At 43.6% G+C, this 20132-nt stretch overlaps 1 protein-coding gene across 3 annotated transcripts in view; it reads left to right on the top strand.

The window, feature by feature from the left end:
* The window catches only part of TSPAN3 (tetraspanin 3), a gene marked incomplete at its 3' end in the record, with an annotated part of 20170 nt that extends 1745 nt beyond the window's left edge, over positions 1-18425 (top strand). The window contains exons 2-7 of one of the 3 annotated variants that reach the window (XM_084239799.1): positions 7963-8154; positions 8374-8448; positions 9975-10076; positions 10985-11137; positions 11674-11757; positions 18333-18425. In XM_084239799.1, coding sequence (XP_084095925.1) covers positions 7963-8154; positions 8374-8448; positions 9975-10076; positions 10985-11137; positions 11674-11757; positions 18333-18425 — 699 coding nt within the window. The remainder of the gene's footprint in view (positions 1-7962; positions 8155-8373; positions 8449-9974; positions 10077-10984; positions 11138-11673; positions 11758-18332) is intronic. The other 2 variants (XM_084239801.1, XM_084239800.1) reach the window with 2 other exon arrangements.
* Positions 18426-20132: the final 1707 nt, after the last annotated feature.

The following is a 20132-nucleotide window of genomic DNA, read 5'->3' as shown; positions in this document are numbered from 1 at the left end:
GCATCATAGGGACTTCAAGAGAAAGCCCATGCTTGTAGAATTTATAATCTGGCATTCTATTTAGGCTGTTGTTTTTCATCTATGTGAGAGGTGATAGTAACACTAAAACGCCTGTGGAGTAGGAAGTAGCATAAGAAGTTCAAACATCTTTTAAATGCTTTTAGAGACAACTTTGGAATTTGGCACCTTCACTGATCATTCATTACCCATTACCTGAAATCGGACATATCCTATATAAATGAAAGCCTTACATAAGCTTTAAAGTTTATCTTGTCTTAAAACTTTTCACACCACGCTTCCTTCTGTGAGTCCATGTTAGTAAGGAAAGTTGCTTTGTAAAACAAATGTAACACAAACATTTGAGTACCTCTTTTGTGCTTACTGGTTTAATGGTGGGAACAGACAAGTGGAGATCACTCTTCTTGCAGAGCTTTTTGGTGGAGCAAGGTAGGCTTAAAAAGAAGCAAAAAAAAAAAAAAAGTCATTGTGCAGAGAATTAAACAGGTTGATGTTACAGAAGTGTTGGGTGGCTGCTTCAGCTTGGCAAAGAAGGCTTCTCCAAGGAAGTGGAAGTTATTACTATGTAGACTGGAAAAAATGCTGATTTTGAGTGGTTTGAAGGAGAAATGTGGGGTGTTCAAGGCAGGGACCTGGCAACAGTCCCTAAGGCAAGAATATACTTGGTGTGTTCAAAATACCAAAACAACGTTTAACTCTACTTAATGCTTCTGTTTGGAAAATAAAAAGGGGCCTCCCTGGTGGCGCAGGTGGTTGAGCGCTGCACTGTGAGGCTGTCCGCAGGCTCTGCAGCACTGGTTCGATACCAGCCAGCCGGCGAGAATCCCACATGGCGAGCAGACCTCTCCTGTCTCTCCTGCTGCTCCCCTCAGCAGTGTATTTTGTCAGTCTACCTGTTCTGTTCCCCACTCTGTCTCTGGTGAGTCCTCTCACCCTCCCGCACATCTGGCCTGTACCCCGGTTCTTGTATAAATAAATAAATCTTTAAAAAAAAAAAAAAAGAAGGGCCTCCCCTGGTGGCGCAGTGGTTGAGCGCTGGGCTGCGAAGCTGCCTGCAGCCTCTGCAACGCCAGTTCGAAGGGTCCCACGTGGTGCAACAGACCTCTCCTGCTGCGCCCACTGTTCCCCTCAGCAGTGTATTTCGTCAGTCTGCCTGTTCTGTTCCCCGCTCTGGCTCTGGTGAATCCTCTCACCCTCCGCGCTTCTGACTGTACCCAGTGCTTGTATAAATAAATAAATAAATCTTTAAAAAAGAAAAGAAAAAGATTGTACTGCAGTGTTTCAAGGAAAACCTCCTGTCGCAAATGTCCTTACACTTATTTTGTGTTTTCCAGTACATCCTAGTTGAGAATATACTTTTCAAACTGGAACCTTCATCTGACATCCTCAGATTTGATTCTCTCCCTCCTGTATTTACATCATCATGAATATCTGTTCCACAAAGAATATGGTATAAGAGCACACCTTATGCCATACTAATGACTGATTTTTTTCATAGTTCTTTGGAGAAAAGCTGACTTTGTCAGAAAGCGAGTCGTGATACATAATAAGTAGGGGCCTCCTTCTTAACTTGGTTCTGCCAGATAAGAAAATTAATACTTCCATCTTACTGCATTCTCAGCCTTCCATCCACTGACCAAGTGCTGGGTGTCTCTGAGTCATCGCTAAATGAAAGAACTCAGAACTTTAGAAACTTGGAGTCAGCCAGGTGGCCACACTCAAGAAAGGTCTCTTGGGTTGTAAATTAAGGAATAGGTTGTTTATTAGCTTCTCAAGATATTTGTGAATGTTTTGAAGCATTTTATGAACTTTTATTCCTTAAGATCCAACTTAGGTAAAATCTGTACGGTTACCGTACCATGCAAGTGTACCTGAGAACCACTCAGTCACGAAGTGCTTGCTTAGCATCTCAGCCTTCTCTGCGCCCTCCTCCCTGACGGCTCCTGGGGAAGGGGTGGACACACACAGGCCAGGTCATCTGGTACAACATCGGGTTTAATTTCTAGTTGTATCTTCTGTCCCCTCCCCCAAATACACTCACGGATAGCCTCCAGTCTTCCTTGAAAAATGTTACCCTTTTCCCCCCTTAATGGTTGGGTAGAGTCAGTAGATGAGAAATTGTTTGTGTTTATGTGTGTGTTTGTTTTTTAATTTACCGAAAGGAGTCTGGTGACTGCTGTCATATCTCACTTTGTTGTCACTACTGGGTAAACATGACCCATGTGCAGACAGGCGCTTGCTTGGCCAAGGCGAGGCACCTGAGGCACCTCAGACTCCTCTTCACAGTTGGGGCAAGGTGTGGGTTCAGAGAGTGACAAAGGCAAATACGTGTCTAAGGTCTGTGCTGCTTAGACTGCCCCTGCAGCCTGCTCTCTGAAGACGCTGACCCTCTGCTGTTAACAGGGACTTGGCTCTGCCGGTTGCTTGGTCTCCAGTTCCTTTGCCTCCTGAGCTTCTGGGGCTCTCAGCTGGTAGGTGTAACTTGGGTTCACCAGAACCACTTTGTTGAGATGTATGGGTAATGACTATAATGACTATAAAGAAGTGAAAATAAGGCAGAATTGAGGAATATGATCCTTGGAATCTCGTCAGAGCTGTATCACTTTAAAAGGATTAAAATATTTCTTCAGAATAATGGTAATAATGACATTGATAATAATGACAGGCGTGACTTATTAAAAGTTTACAGGACTATGTAGGATTTTACTTTCCTGTCTTCTTGAAAGGTGATGTTTATGAGAAAAAAAGATAATGTGCACTGAAGTCATCATTGTGCGAGACATTCAGGAAATAGCTTAAGGCGAGTCAGGGCCAAACACGCCAGAGCAAGTTGGTGAGTGCGGGAGAGCGACAGAGGTGCCTAGGATATTTGGGATAGAAGAGATGACTGTTGTGTGCTCGTAGGTAACACAGATCTAGGAATTAATTTGCAAGAGAGCGACAGAATTTTCAGTTTCAGATATAATTTAAAATATGTAAATAAAAATATTTAAAATATAATTTAAAATATCTGATTATGCAAATAAGATATTTGCTTTTATAAAGGAGACACTAAAAAGTATTTTTTAAAAAGCAAACCATGATTCCACCATCCAGAGACAAGTGTATTTTTAAAATATCTCTATGTGATGTATGTGGTGTTTTCTCCAACATCTTACAAACGTTAAGTTATGCTGTAACAAATTTTAAGGGCTGTAATGCAAGTATTTCTCTGGGTGCTGGGGTTTTTTATCTTTTTTTTTTTTTTTTTTTACTGTTGTTACATCATTTTGACGAATATGTCTTCTATACAAACCTTTGTTTCCATCTGACGGACTTTCTTAAGGATAGACTTCTAGAAGTGGAATGAGTAGGTAGAAAAGCAATGCATGCAGAGCTGATAGGTGTTGCAAGAGTGCTTTCCATGATGATTTTTGTATAGTAAACTACACTCTGTGTCCTCACCCCTCTTTGAGAACTCTTGCCTTTATTACTTACTGATTTGTTAGGTAGAAAATGATACAATTATTTTAATAGTTGCAGAAATTCTCCTAAGAGTGGCTTTAATTTCCAAAGGAATTAAGAAATCTTGGCGTAGTCTTTTATCTTTTAGAAGGTTGGATAAAAGAGTCAATGAGGGTAAATGAAAATGATAAGGAATAAGTGAAATACACAGTCACTGGGCTTGGCAGAGGGGTAATTGTGTTTAATGATATGAAGTATTTTATCAGAGTAAGTCTGAATTGAAACAAAGTATGTTGGGGCTAGAGGTTATTATGGTCAATAGAATGGGAAAGGAATGAGATGATTATAAGACTTCTAGGCTTCCTGTAACCACACCCTTTATATTAAAGACTTGTAATGGCACAAGCGTAGAGTTAGGGGAAACTTTCAGAAATATACTGTACAGAATTACCAAAGGATTCCTTGGGGGAGAGAAACGAGGGTACATTAAAAATGGCTGTTTTTACAGGAAACCCTGAATTAAATGCTGAAAGATGCAGCTATAAGGCGAGTTTCTGCTGGTGTTTCTCCCCTCTCTGCTTTCTGGTTTGAAATCTGCTTTCTCACAAAGACTGGGCTACACAGTCATTTCCCCAGCCTTTCTTGACTGTTTTTTCTCCCAACATTCCAGTCACTTCTGCTTTATCAGCTGACTCTTTGAGGCAGAAATCACTTTGAAGGAGAAGTTCATGTAGGCAAGAGTGCCTTCCCGACACTGCTGTCAGCGGCGTGGCGCCCGGAGGGTCTTTGCGCTGCCCTGATTCTTGCCGCTTCCGCACACGATCCGCAAGGAGCCTGCCACCGCAGGGAAATCGCTTCAAGTGTTCTTTGCTCTGTCTTCACCCGGATGTTCTGTGGGGTGCTCCAGCCCTCACAATATCCATGTAGATGCCCTTTTCGCAGCAGAGCCATTTTATCTCCTGGTCTGCAACTAGCCGGTCTGCGTTTCCGCTGTTGCCGCAGTGGGATGGCCGGTGTCCCGTGGCCGCCGCGCCCCTTGCGGTCTCCTTTCTGAGAAAGCGGAAGAATGGTGTATTGTAGCATTTCATCTTCTCTTCCACGGAGGATTCAGAAAGTCCACATACGCACAGAACGCCCAACGCTAGTTTCTAAACTGGGGAAAAAGTAATCTGCCGTTAAGAATGAGAATTCTTACTTTGAAAGAGGCTTTGTGTGTGTGTGTCGTGGAAGGACAAAAGAATAAAACGAAGCGCCATACTTCTGGAACGCACACTTCCAAAATTTCATAACAAGAGTAACTTTGTGTTTTAGAACAGTTTGGTGTTGTGGAAAAGCTCTGACTTGTCTAAAGGTTTAACATTCTGTGATTTAATTTAGGGCCTGAGTTTATTAAAAGATGAAGAATGATTTTTTAAAAATTATTCTTTCTATAGTTTTGACTCTCAGTGTTTCCCTTAAATTTCCCTTCGCTTCTTTGTAAAAAAGGAGGGATATTTTTAGTATACTGGCCTGGCACAAATCCTCCTTACAGGCTCAGCTTTTTCTCAGCTGTGACTAAAGCAGTTCAGCTGTTCCAAGTTCTGCATTTCATCTCCTCTTCTGCTGCACCTCCTCCCCTCCCCCCCCCCCCCAGCTGCTTTGTTGGCAAAGCCCAGCCCCTTTGACAGATCCCAATCCCATCTTGACCCTTCAGAAGAGGGTTTAACCCAGCTCTCCTTCTAGACTTCCTGTAACCACAACCTTTATATTAAAAACCTGTACGACTGCGAAGTTCTATGCATACTGGTTAGAATTATAGTCTCCTTCCATTTCGCGTACAAATTACCTTTTCTTCAAACTGATGGTTGGGTGTCATTAAGGCAGCTGCTTATTGCTGTTTTGTAATACTTCAGCTGTTAGGACACCGACTCTGTCTTTTCTAAGGAACTGATGTCCTTTCATAAGCTTTTTATGATACAACTTAAGCTATAAGCATTATATTCATATGTCATTAAAAGAAGAAAAATTTAAAGGTGTCTTCAATTTTTAAAAGTCTCTATTTACAAATAATTTGATTTATATAGTCTCACATCAGCACTGGTGCAGTTTCTGCTTTGCTGTGCACAAGTAATACTTTATTTTTCCCTCTGTGTGGTCAGAATAGAGCTCTGTGATGTGCCCGATTCTGCTGTGTAAAGGACATGGCCTGGTGTGCAGCCTGGGAAAGAAACTCCTCTCCAGTCTTTCAGAAAGGAACAGGCAGCTCTTCAAAGGGCCCCTCCCACAAGCCGTCCATCGTGCTCATGACACGTCTGGTTGTGTCTGCCGTTGGATTGTTTCTCTGCCTCTGCCAGGCGTACTTTCAGACGAGATGGAGGCCGAGTGCAGGGTGGTGGCACTGCAGCGTGTCACTTGGCCTGCTCCCAGGCCTTTTCCCAAGCAGCGCCAGCTGTGTATCGCACAGGAATTTCTTTAGGTTGAAAACTCATGTATCTTGCAGTTCTTATTTGAATTTATGTAGGCCAACATTTCATTTACTAGAAGCTCAAGAATGGAGTTTGTTTTACTTTAAGCCTTTTAAGAAATGAATATTGTCTTTGAAAGTAGGAAAAGCTAAGAATCTGAAATGACTAGTGAAGACAAACTGGGCAAAATTGGATTGACTTATGTTTAGGAATTCTTCAGTTGGAGGACTTGAAAGTGTTTACACGAGGTTTACACGCTTGTGTTTATATCACATATGTAGTCAAGAAAAGGTATTTGGTGAGAGTGCTAAGTCGTCCACACACTTCTGGAATCAGCGCACACAGACTGTTATGCTCTCTGTCCTCTCTCTCCCTCTCCTGCGTCGGCCCCCATGCCATCACGGTGTGGCCTCACAGTGAGTGTGGCAGTGAGCTTTGAGGACCTCTGAAGACTCATGTGGCTGAGGCTGTACATGCAGCATTGAGGAACATTATTCCAGATGCAGTGGCCATCAGGAATTCAGTAAGATGGATTAAGTTGCCAAACCATGTTTGAATAGTGAACTGAAAACTACAAACATTTGACTAAAGACAAAGCAGAAAAATCAAAGTTTCTGATTGAGGTAGGAGGCTGATGTCAAGGGAAGGGAGGAGATGAGGCCTACTGAAGATTGGCTGATGACAAGCTTTGTGCCCGGCAGGCTACTGGCCTGGAAAGATTAGAGTCAGCTTTGCACGCTGACAGCATTCTGAGTTGTGACTCCGTGCAGAGGTGAGAGCAGCAGCTGTAGCAGAGCTGTGTCCTGGGGATCTGGTCTGGAGGAGGGCTACTTAGCCTACGATATCTTCTCAAAGAAAGAGATGGCGTTTTAGCTGCATCTTAATGGACGACAAGGTGTCCTAGCAGGTGTGTGTGTGGGGGGGGTGTTCCAAAGCGAGCAGCAGAGGCGAAAGACATGAGTACAGTTTACTCCTATTTAGGGTAATGGAGTCCGACAGAAAAGCAAGGAGAAACAGCTTAGTTCATCAGGGACCTCGCTTGCCTCGTCCTGTTTTCAACAAGTTAATGCCTTGACCTCATTTATAATTTTAACAAAAATAATGGCTCAATAAAGAACCTGTTCTTAGGGGGAAGGGAGTGTCGGCCAGCAAGGTTTAGGGTGAACAGTGATAAAGCCCAAATTGAGACCGAAGCACCGCACTGTTGTCGAGGAAAACGTTATGGTGCTCCAGTGACGTTTTGGGACTCCATGGAAGGAGTTTGGTAGTTGATGGATGTAGAGGGAGGGCAGCGGGGGAGCGGCAGCACGTGTGAGATGGCTGCTGCCTTTGCTGCGTGGGGCGTGTCAGGGAGGCCCCGAGGGGTGGGCAGACAGGCAGAGAGGGCTGCAGGGGAGAGGTGACGGGCCTGTGAGACGCGCACCGGGGCCCGTGGTTCTGAGAGCACAGCGTGGGTAGTGAGCTCCTCCAGGGAGTGGAGGGCACCAAGGACCTGCCGGTCAGTTTCTGGAGTGACCCAGCCCTCGGGCTTTACCTTGTCACCGGCTGGTCTAGGCCAGCAAGTGTATTTTGGGTATGGTTACTGGTCGTTATTATGTTTTCTTTCCCCCGTGGGTTTCTTTCCACAAGAGGTTAAAAGCGCAGGTTCTGCAGTCAGATTGCAGCTTCTGGTGCCTAGTTCCCCGCTTTATTTAGGGTGGCTGGGATGAGCGCGGGGGCGCACCCTTTGATCTGCACTGGCCATAGAGTTGTGCTGGCAGCAAGCCGTGCCGTGCCGTGTGTGTCTTTTCCTTCTCGGCCGTTGTTACTTACTGGGTCATTGGTTTCTTGGTTCCAGCTGAACCGTTATTGAAAAGGAGGTGGCGTTTGGAAAACTTGCCAGCATTACTAAAGAAATGTTGTTACTAATGAATAATAGACTTTTCAACTCCAGTGAAGACAAGTCTGTCCATAGACTTAAAAGTGATCGGAAACCTCACTGAATTATATCCGCTGAGAAACAGAACCTTTGCCGAGCAGTACTTAGAGACTTTACCAGTTGATTTGTTCTCCGCAGGGGGCAGCCGGCATCCTGTGCTACGTGGGAGCCTATGTCTTCATCACGTATGACGACTATGACCACTTCTTTGAGGATGTGTACACTCTCATCCCAGCCGTGGTGATCATAGCGGTGGGCGCCCTCCTTTTCATCATTGGGCTCATCGGCTGCTGCGCCACCATCCGGGAAAGCCGCTGTGGACTCGCCACGGTAGGTTTGCCCTCTGCCAGCTACGTGGGCGGGGAGAGAGCAGGAGTGTTTCGATTGTGGGCTCTCTTGAATTGGGCGTGAAACCCCACGACTCATACTTGGGACCGAACCAGCACTTGTCTGAAGCTTCTAGAGGTTATCTCAGGTAGTTGTCTTTTATCAAGAGAATATTAACTATTTTTTCATTTCTGTTTAATTTTTGACAATGTTTCCTTACAGTTTGTCATCATCCTACTCTTGGTTTTTGTCACAGAAGTGGTTGTAGTGGTGTTGGGATACATTTACAGAGCAAAGGTATGTTGTTTACTGTAATTTGTGTTTTGACAGGTAGGTTAAGTTTTTCAAGGAAAGTAGAGCAAATTCATTTTGTCAGGGGAAATGTTTTCTTTTGCCTTTCTTCAGTTTAACCACTGTTTTAAAAATCTAAAATTAGTTGAAATGATGTAGTCAGACTTCTAGTCTCATTTAATATCACAAAATGTTAGTTCTTTTACTTTCCTAGTTGGTGGGTCTTTAGTAAGTTACCTCAGCATTAGCTGCAGATGAGAAGTTGGTCAACTGAGAAACATGTTCGAATTTCCTCAGCCCATCATTTCCCTTTAAGAAGGGGAAATGTGCGCATTCTGATTTCTGTTTTTGATGGACTAAGTTAAGGATTTCATTTCCCATTGCCTCTTTAAAAAATACCTTGGTCCTGGATGTTAGAAGAGAATGATTGCGTGATCTGACCTCCCACTCCCGGAGGAGCTCACCATCCCCGCCAACCTGTGCACCATGGAACTGTTGCCAGCCACTCTCTCCTGCTACTCTTGCGTCTTTCTTGGTCATTTCCTCTTCTTTTCTTTGCCTTTTCTGTTTTGCCTGCTTTTGCTTTCTACCCACAATACTATGTGGAACTAAACAGGCTCATTTAAATTAATTTGGGTATGACTTTAGAGTCGTGACAAAGGCATAATAGTATTATTCTTATTGTAACTTGACACTTTAAAGTCAGAGGCTTGGTAATGCCAATTTAGTATTCATAACATTGATAGGCAAGGTTCCAGGCTTCTGTGTCAAAAACTGAATGCAATGGACTATACCCCTCGCTGTGATCTGGTTATCAGTTTTACAGTTTCATCACATCACTGATAATAATGATAATGTCTAATCATCTTTAGAAGTGTTAGGAGAACCTGGGGCAAGCAAACTTTATTAAATGATACCTTCTTGCCACTTTACTAATTGGTAGTAATAAGTTATAAAAAGATAATTTCCCATCTCCCCGCTCACTTTCAGGCTTCTTATAAAGCTTTTCATAAAGTGCCACTTGTATGGTCTGATTTTTGATTTTTAATACTTAAGCTGTTAGAACACTGACTGTCTTTTCAAAGGAACTGTTGTCATTTCATAAGCTTTTTATGGAACAGCTTTTAAGATCTAAGCATTATATTCAGATGTTATCATTTTTACCTCCTCTGGGAAAAGAATTTTGAGTAGATTTTCTGAGAACACCCTTAAAACTTTCTGAAAAGGAAGGCGATACATTTATAATTTAAGACATTTATAATATAAGATAGCTCCAGGCTCACATGCTCTCTCCTTGAATAGATTGTCAGCCTGCCATCTCATTGAATGCTTTTAATTGTATATGATATAATTTGTCTGATTTTTTTACCTGAATTTATCTATATGAAGATAGGAAGAGAGGAAACTTTTTTCTTGTAATAATTTCAGAGATAACTGGCAGTTTTGCATACATGCCATTGAGGTATTTAACTGGAGCTTTGACTAGTGTTACTTTGACCAGTATTTTGGGGGGACTGTTTGTTTGGATTCAGGTGGAAAATGAGGTTGATCGCAGCATTCAGAAAGTGTATAAGACCTACAATGGAACCAACCCTGATGCCGCTAGCCGAGCTATTGATTATGTACAGAGACAGGTAAGCTTTCTTGAGGTGAGTTTCTTTTTGAGGATCTCACCGTTGGTTCAATATTAAACTTACTCTGTTGGTATGTAACTTAGCCCTGTGTCTTCACTGCCCTAGTTATGCTTCATGATTGTCCCCCTTGAAATGTTTTTTCTAACATTGCCTAGTTAAAGCTAGAAATGAAGTATGTGACTCTTTTCCTCAAAAAAAAAAAAAAAAATTCAGACACATAATGGAATAGGGGTGTGTATTGTAGGAGAGGTGGGAGTCCAGATGTATGTTTAATGAGATGGGAGGCCTTCTATACCTTAAAGCAAAACCAGAAAAGGTTTTGTCTGTTGACAAAACTGTAATAGTAATGATGATGATGAAAGGTTATTGAAACATCCAGGAATATAGAAAGTCTAGTATAGATCTTTCTTTGTACCTGTAAACCCACCTCAAAAACTGTCAACTTTTTGTCAGTCTTTTTTTCATGTTACCCTACATATCTTGTTAGATTATCTTAAGCAAATTGTGGACATTTCAGACATTACTTTATGCACATTGTTATTAGAAAAAATACCGAACTCAGAACCAAATACTTCACGTGAAAGACATGAAGATTTTTCCTACTTATAAAAATGACCTGTCGTGGGCAGTGTGTTTTTCATATGAGAGTTGGAGATCCACTAGTCACAGGTGACAACTTAACTTAAAAATTTGGCTCCTTAGTCATCTAGCCACGTTTTAAGTGCTTGGTGGTAACGGGTGACTGGTGGCTACCACATCTGACAAGTAGACGTAGAGCCTATCTGCCATTGCAGAAGATCCTGTTGGCCGTCGCTGGTCTAGAGGAGCTTAGAGCCCTGCACGCTCTGGGACTTGAAAGTTCAGCATGGGTTCATGAGGAATCATGTCTCTGTTTCCTTCTGCACTAGCTGCACTGCTGTGGAATTCACAACTATTCAGACTGGGAAAATACAGACTGGTTCAAAGAAACCAAAAACCAGAGTGTCCCGCTTAGCTGCTGCAGAGAGACTGCCAGCAGCTGTAATGGCAGCCTGGCCCACCCCTCCGACCTCTATGCCGAGGTACGTTTTAAAGATTTATTTATTTATTTATACAAGCACTGGGTACAGTCAGAAGCGCGGGAAGGTGAGAGAATTCACCAGAGCCAGAGCGGGGAGCAGAGCAGGCAGAAGGACCGAAGGACACTGCTGAGGGGAGCAGCGGGCGGCAGGAGAGGTCTGCACGCCATGCGGGACCCTCCTCCGGTGGCCGGGGAGCAGCCGGGGATCTAACTGGCACCGCGGAGGCTTTGGGCAGCTTCGCAACCCAGCGCACAACCACTGCGCCACCGGGGAGGCCCACGTTCACTTTCTTGGCCAAGATTTGAATGTGGGCTGGTAACCAGTTTTTCTTTGAATTCTCTATCTGAAACTTCTTTTACCCTTTTTTGCTTGTCTTTAATGACGTTTTACTTTGCTGTAAATTATTTTTAAATGCATTGTCTTTTTTCCTTTTAGTTTCTTTCACTTCCATTTCTTCTATTGAGTGGCAGTATGTGCCCTTGAAGCTTAACCTATTTTAAAAGACTTCTAATGGAGGTGTGTTTGGTGTGTTTCAGGGATGTGAGGCTCTAGTTGTGAAGAAGCTGCAAGAAATCATGATGCATGTGATCTGGGCTGCCCTGGCATTTGCAGCTATTCAGGTAAGTGCAAGGAGATAAGGAATCTTGACAGAGATTCCACCACATGGGCTTACTCACTAAGTGTAGTTAATCTTTGTGGAGATACACAACCTGAAGTGACTGATGGGCCAAGCCACCCACCATCTTCATTTCCTCTCTAGACCTAGGTCTAGAAATGTGGGACCCAGGATAGTCCCACAAAACCAGAGAGCTGCATGGGGGGAACCACGTGTGAGGGAATTCTTCTGTATTTGTGGAGTTCTTCTTTATTTTTTTCAATTGTCAGCTATCATGTAGTCTATGATGTGACTTGGCACGTCTGAAAGTATAACATGCCACTGTGGGTAGCTGAGAGGACTTGGTATTCCAGCTGCTACCAGTGAAAACAGTCTCTTCCCCAGTAATAACAACATGTTCAAAGTTGCTGATAGTTGCTGAATTACCTCCCTTCCCAGACTTCTGTCTGGTATATCTACCTGCATTCCCGGTTTCTCTGGAATATATCGTATATCTTAGGAATTCTTTTGGAGGACTGTCTTAGAGGAGACGTACAACTGAGAGTAGCCAACTATTTAATTGAAAATCCTTTGCATCAGATCTTGTTCTCAGAGCAGTTTTTGTTTTTTCTTGAAATATGTCTTAGGCCTACAGTAATTTAAGAAAGTATACTTTTATTTTAGTTGTTAGATAAAACCAATGTAATTAGTAGTTTAAATGTAAGTTGCTTGGGTAGCCTGCTCTGTGTGTTTGAACAGGAGCTAGATATTTAATGGAAAGTGCCTTTTAGAATGGCAGAAGGGCGCTTGTTTACTTTGTTAGTGTTCAAACAGCCCTGAAGTGACTCATTAAAAAACCTGGCTCCCTATTTGCTCTGGTCTCTGCCTGTCTACGAATTTGTATGTGGCTCAGCATAGCAGTGATCTTTTGATCAGCAGGGATGTATTTCATATTTTGATTGTGCAGACACATTCATTTAGATTAAAAACAACAAAACATGAGGGAGGTCTCTATTCCCAAGCAAGATCCTGATCTGTGCATTCTTAATGATCTCCTGTGGTGCTAAAGCTGCAGGTGTTAGCATGCGGCAGGAAGCCTGGGAGCTCTCTGGTGCTTGTGATCACAAAATCCACAGCATGTATTTAGAAGATGACAGCCGCCACCATCTTTGCCACGTCCCCCAGATATTTCAAAGGAAATATTTCTCAGTGGGGGCTCATGAGTATTGTAACTAGTCTCTTGCAGTTTGTCTTCTCATATGTTTTTTCACTTGAATCACCCTAACATAAGTAAAAGCTGATAAAGATTTGATATTTTCAGTTCAGTAACATTAAGTCAGGGATTCAAGCTGTCACATACTTAGAAAACCTAATATTTTTGAAATTTAAAAACTTTGATTTTAAGGGAAAGAAATCTGTTTGAATGGAGTTTTCCCTAGTATGTTTTCTTCATTTTGAAAGTACCTGTAAATGTTCTAAGCTTTTGATATTTAAAATCTGATGTAGGTTCGGGCCTGGGTTGTACATAGCCTGAGCAAAGGCAGCAACAGCTCAAAGACCATTGAGTGCTTGTTCTTGTTCATCCATCCTGATTGGGAGACTTAGAGCTTGTAGGGTACTTGGGGATTTGTAGGGATCAAAATCATAGTGAGCATTGTCTCCTTTGATTTTGCTTGTAATTTGTGAAACCAGCTGTTAGGCTACATTTCTGTGGAATTCTAAGGCATAAAGGTGAATTTATGAAAAAAATTTATTATAAACTTAATTTACCAATAAAAGGCTGTAATTCAGGTGTTAACTATCTGGGGCCGAGTCTGGCCCACCACTTCTTTGGGACTGCGTGGTGTTTCAGTAGCAGAGGTGAGCAGTTTGTCTCTTGGTTCTCAGAGCCTGAAGTATTCACTGTACTACCCTTTAAAAAAACATTTGCTGGAGTTAGTGGTCATCCAGTTAGGTCATCTAGGTTTGGGTGTGATCAAAATGGTCAAAGAAGAAAAACCTGAAAAATACTAGTTATTATAATGAGATTTTTAAATAGAAAAGAGGTTTTAAATTTTTGTCACACCCCTTTTTAGCTTATTAGTCAAGATGTTTCACTTCTTTACATATAACCAGCCTCTTAAGTTAACAAATGATTAATATGACTTTTATTTAAAAAGTCTGGTCATAATATAGCAAAAATCTAGGTTTTAATTTGGCAGGCTCATTAGATTCTGCTGTGAGGTAGGCAATATGGGAAGGTAGGGATTGGCAGCCTTTGGAGTCTCACAAAGTCAGCGTGTCCTTAAGATGGAGTTGTCAGGAGCAGATATTTCATGCCCAAGGCCACATTGCTCTTTTCTGGTCAGAATGTCAAGTGTGAAGTAAGTTGAGACTTTCCTTCCTGTGGCTACTTCACTACCAGATATTCATTAAGCCCAAACAGGGTTTCAAATCCAGTGGCTTGATTTTGACACTCTTATAAAATATTCCAGGTAATTCTTCCTTAAAAACTTATACCAAAAGAGGGCCTCCCCGGTGGCGCAGCGGTTGAGCGCTGGGTTGCGAAGCTGCCCGGGGCCTCTGCGGCGCCGGTTCGATCCCCGGCTGCTCCCCGGCCACTGGAGGAGGGTCCCACATGGCGCGCAGACCTCTCCTGTCGCCCGCTGCTCCCCTCAGCAGTGTACTTCGGTCCTTCTGCCTGCTCTGCTCCCCGCTCTGGCTCTGGTGAATTCTCTCACCCTCCCGCGCTTCTGACTGTACCCAGTGCATGTATAAACAAAACAAATAAATAAATAAATAAAACATGCCTCTAAAAAAAAAAAACTTATACCAAAAGAAAAAGAAAAATACCGGATGGTCTCACTCATAGCAGGAATCTAGAAAACTTAAATAAGGGACCAGGAAAAAGAATAACTATAAGAAAGAAAATATCAAAATCAACAAACAACTATGAAGCAGAGACACTCTGGTGGGTGGAGGGTGGGGAAAGGAGGGATTGGGGTCAAAAAGAAGGGAGTTGTAATTGTATGGGGAATATAAAAATAAAATTTAAATTAAAAAAAACTTATACCAAAGTTTTCTTGGGAAACTAATTCTTGAGTGGCTAAGATTAACTTTTTTTTTTAATGTTGGGAAAATTAATATTAATTGAATTTTTGAAACTTTTTTTTAATTGAAAATACTCACTTGATAGAACTTTTTTCAGATGATACAAATTTAGGAAAAGACTAGCTCTCTCACTTTTCAAGACCCCCTTGCAGAAGTACCACTCTTTCCTTTCCTTTATTTCCTTCCAGAAGTAGTTTGTGGTTGTACAGGCACATTTTCTTTTTGCAAATAAAAACTTACATGATACAGTTTTGTATTTTCCTGTTTGCAAAAATTGAAATAATCTGGGCCTCCCTGGTGGCGCAGGCGGTTGAATGCAGCACTGTGAAGTTGTCCGCAGCCTCTGCAGCGCGAGTTCCATCCCGGCCCGCTGGGGAGCTACCCACATGGCACGGCAGACCTCTCCTGGCTTGCCCGCTGCTCCCCTCAGCAGTCAGCCTGCCTGTTCTGTTCCCCACTTTGTCTCTGGTGAATCCTCTCACCCTCCCGCACATCTGGCTTGTACCCCGGTTCTTGTATGCATGAATGAATAAATGTTTACAAAAAATTGAAATAATCATATACTCATTTGCAGTTTTAAGAAATAATACGTACAGCCCTTGTATGCTTTGCCCAGTTTCTGTCAGTGGTAACATTTTGAAAAACTACAGTATATCATAACTGGGGTATTGGCATTGGTACAACCTACCAGATTTGTTCAGATTTCTCATTTCTGTGTGTGTGTATTCAGTTCTAGACAGTGTTGGAACCTGTGGAGGTTCCCGTATCCACTGCCACGTGGAGATGCTGTACAGTTCCACAAGGATCCCACTTGGTACCCTGCCTACCTCCTGCTTGTGCCTCCTTCCCCTGTGTGCCGGCAGCCGCTGATCTGTCCTCCATTTCTAAAATGTCATTTCTAAAGATGTACATGAAATCAGAAGGGTTCTAACTTTCTGTACTTTGCTTCTTAAAAGCAAATTAGTATCTCACTATGGGCCTCCCCGGTGGCGCAGCGGTTGAGCGCTGGGTTGCGAAGCTGCCCGGGGCCTCTGCGGCGCCGGTTCGATCGCTGGCTGCTCCCCGGCCACTGGAGGAGGGTCCCACATGGCGCGCAGACCTCTCCTGCCGCCCGCTGCTCCCCTCAGCAGTGTACTTCGGTCCTTCTGCCTGCTCTGCTCCCTGCTCTGGCTCTGGTGAATTCTCTCACCCTCCCGCGCTTCTGACTGTACCCGGTGCATGTATAAACAAAACAAACAAACAAACAAACAAACAAATAAATAAATAAAGCATGCCTCTATTAAAAAAAATTAAAAAAAAAAAAAGCAAATTAGTATCTCACTATGCCTGTGCATAGTATTCAGCTTTCAAGGCACACTTTATAATTTATCTACATTAGTAGCCACTTGCATAATTTTACTATGACAGAAATGCAAGTGGTGACTGTCCTCTGTATGCGTGTGTACAGTGAATAGCACAACTTTGTAGACCTGGAGTGGAGAGGTCAGAGTATATACATGAATGGCCTTTTCACATGGATTTTGAAGTTTTTCTCAGAGATGGGTGTTTCCAGTGTTCATTTCCAGTAACCTTGTATAACCTTACCTGTTTCCCCCATATTGGCACCCACATAGTGTATTAAAATGTAGTGAACATTTCAATTCTTGACAGATTTTTTAATTGTCACTTGCCTCTATGTTTAATTGTATTTTGTAGTTGTTGAGAGTTATGTTTGGACTAAGTGCAGATTATTCCTCGTGACTTGCAGGAGATGTTTCATTGCAAGAAATAATACTGGAGCTAAAATATTTGTATATTTCCAAGTCTGTTACTGGGAAATTTCAGTAATCAATTAAAATTGGAAATGGGCCTGTCATACTTAGTGATGATGTTTGTACTATAAAAAGCTGTCGTGTAGAACTTAATGTACTTAAGCAGACTCATTCCCAACTATAAGCTTATCAAGCTTATTTGTTTTTGAGTCATTACAAGTGGACTTAATTGAAATAAGTCAGGAAAGAAACACTTATTTCAGACCTAATTTTGAGAATGCTGACTCCTACAGTACAAGTTAACCAACTGCAAGGAATGTCAGGAGGTGGGGATGGGAAGAGAGATTTTTTTTTGCCAGCAAGTCATTAATTTCTGAGCTTAGCATTTTTATTGCTCAATTTAACATTGCCTGGGAACATAATTGCGTTTGACTTTATAACTATTCTAAAAGTGTTTTGATGTACAGTAAATGGAAATGTATTTCTTTAGGGATTAGGTACTAAACATGTCTAGAATTGGCTTCAGTAAACTTTCAACAGTACTAGAATGTCTTGAAGGTGCTTTTAGTAAGCTCTCAATAGAGTGATGAATATAATGAAACTGATGGCTTCAAGCAGGAAGTCTCTCCTGAACGAGTAGAATGTAGGCTAATTGAGGGCAGAAATTGGGAGTGGGTGACTTCATGCCGCGGAGAATTCAGGCTGAGAACATCCTTACTCTGTGCGTCTCATTAGAGTTAATCTTCCACTTCAAACTTTGAGGCTCTGTTTATGGGTCTAGTGCATTTTGTTGAAATTAGATTGACCCCATATAGACAGAGGGCCTTGCCTTTTAAAATCAAACACCAAGACCTTTCACTGGTGATGAAAAGTTGGAACAGCAAATTAACTTACTCCCATGTAGCTCTGTGGTTACTGTTTATATTTTGTAAAAAGTCAGGTCAGAAACTTTGGAGTCATTTTCTTTTAATCCAGCTCCATCCTCTTGCTTCTCCAAAATAGCATGGCGTCACTTTATTACTGTTCCAGTGTGCTACCAAAGAAGGATTAGGGCTTCTTAAAATGAAATGATGAAGGAAGAGTGACCTTTAACAAGTAGTGTATCTGCAGAGTCAAACATGGATTTCAAATAATAAATGGTTATGAAGGAAACAAAAAATTTCCAACTACCTTTTCTGGCATCAGGAGTGGTTTTCCACCATAAGGTGTTTGGGCTGCTCATGCACTAAATATTGTGGATTGACATAAGCCCTAGCTCCCCCGAATCCAGATGCTAGAAAAGACCACCATTAAATTTTCCCCTCCACACATAGTTTTGATCATCCCACTTCCCAGACCTTTGCCATCCAGTGTGGTGTCCACTGGCCACATCTGTTTAAATTAGTTGAAATAAAATAAAAACACTCTCCTAGTTTCACTAGATGCTCAGTAGCCACCTGCGCCTAGTGTCTGCGTATTTGACAGCTCACATACAAAATGTTCTGTCATTGCAGACAGTCCTGCAGCCTCTACATGGAGAGTGGGGGTGGCAGAAGGGGAGCTCTGATTCTCTGCAGGTTTCCCAGATTATTCCTAGGTATGAGGCAGAGAAGGCAAAATGTGGTACTTAGAGGATGCCTAAGAAGATAATGTAGTCTTCAGAAATTCTTTTGTCACTGTTGGTTTCCTTTTGGGGGATTTGAGGTGGTTGTACTTTAAAACAGCTCCGTTACTGGGAGAGTCTCCAGCCTTTTATTCAGCTGCTGTTTTCTCCCCACAGCTGCTGGGCATGCTGTGTGCGTGCATCGTGTTGTGCAGAAGGAGCAGAGACCCTGCCTACGAGCTCCTCATCACCGGCGGCACCTACGCGTAGGAGGCAGCTCCTGCCCGGGCGTGCAGTCGTGCTCTGGTTTGGAAGGTGAATGGAGCGGCGCTGCTGCGGTGGCCTCCTGAGCTCATTTACGTAAAGCACACGTGCACGGCGTTGGCTGGAGCAGCCTGGCTCTTCACGTGCCCACCTCTTACCTGCCTGCCCGTGACTCTCTTTTTCCCACTCTAGCTGACTCTCCATGTCCCTAAGTTGTTCAGTACGGCGGTAAATGTTCTGCTCTCAGAACCACCCTCAAGTTGTGTAGTGTGCTAGAATTAAAGGAGGACATGGCCTGCTTCTGTTACCTCCAAGCCGGAAAAGGATTGCTGCTGAAGTATCACTGGTCTCTTCAGTCCTCACCGTGGAGAACTCTTGGCCAAAGCTTTTGGGGGGAGGGGAAGAAGCCAGCTGTCTGGTAAAAGGTGATACCAGATGGTGCCCCTCATCAGTGTCCTTTACAAAATATATACTGTAGTCCAATAAGATAGCAACTGTACACATGGCTAAAATAGATTCTAGAACCATGCATTGTGTATCTTGGTTCATCTTCGAAACCAGACTGACCTTTGAAACTCGTGGTTTTTAATCCCAGCAGGCTTTCTAGGAGGAGTATACTGTATGCACTACTGTTCGAAGACAATTAGCGTGAGCGCGTGCGTGCTGTTGCGTGATTGAGCCCATTCATTGTCAGTCTCAACTCGTTAGAAATAATGTACCCATGTAGACAAGCAGACTAGTATGTAGATGGGATCGCAGTTGTAAATAGAAAAGTCTAATTCAATAAACTCTGTATCACCCCTCAGTGTGGAGTTTGTCGTGATCGGGGAGCATTTGGATTGCCGCGTGGTGCGCCGTCTGCATTGATCGTGTTTTCATGATTCCTGTTGTTGCCGAGTTTCTCAAGGCCTCGGTAGTCAAGAAACCACAGGCACTTTTCAGCCTGGTAGATCCTGCAGTGTGGACTTGGGGCTGCGGTGAGGATGCCGCGTCCTTGTCTTGTAGGAGCGCGGGGCCTGGCGCCAGACAAGCAGGGCATTTCCACAGGAAGGTGACTGGTGGAGTGGGAGCAGGGGGGGCGCCTGTGGGGAGCACGGGGAGTGCAGGCTAGGGTGGTCTTGGGGCCTCAGGCTCAAAATACAAAGTGGGAAAAGGAAAGGAAGTGGCGCAGCCCAGGTGTCTGCGGCCCCCACGTCTTCCTGCGGCCCCCAAGTCTTCCGTGGGGTCAGATTGGCGGGGAAGGAGGCGGCTGTGAGGGAACATGGCTGTGAGGGAACATTGCGGCGAGCTGCCCTGGCTGTCCCTGGACTGCAGCAGAGGGGTGAGTGGGGTGGGGTGGTTCAGGAGAAAGCCAGTGGGGGAGTGGGGCCCGGCTGGGGAGTAATGAGGGATTGGCTGGGGGGGGGCTTGGGGAGCTGGGGGGCTCGGGGAGCTGGGGGTGGGGCTCAGGGATCTAGGGGCCTGGGGGAGTGTAACCCATGATTGGGTGTAGGACAGAAAGGAGAGGAAGGAAAGGATCCAGGATGAGCCCCAGGTCTCCAGCTTAGTCAACCGAGGAAATGGCCACAGAGATCGGGGAGCAAGGCGGCCGCTTTTCAGGGACTTGAGCTGCCATTCAGCTGGGGCTCAGCGTGAGCCCCGTGAAGAGCTGCCAGCCCGTCCTGCCTGGGGATGGGCGGCGGGTGCGAGGGTGGGGAGGTGGGGAGGGAGCCC

The sequence above is a fragment of the Talpa europaea genome (assembly GCF_964194135.1).
Source record: "Talpa europaea genome assembly, chromosome: 8".
Taxonomy (NCBI): domain Eukaryota; kingdom Metazoa; phylum Chordata; class Mammalia; order Eulipotyphla; family Talpidae; genus Talpa; species Talpa europaea.
Note: the sequence above shows the minus strand (reverse complement) of the source record. Positions and strands in the feature narration are given on the sequence as shown.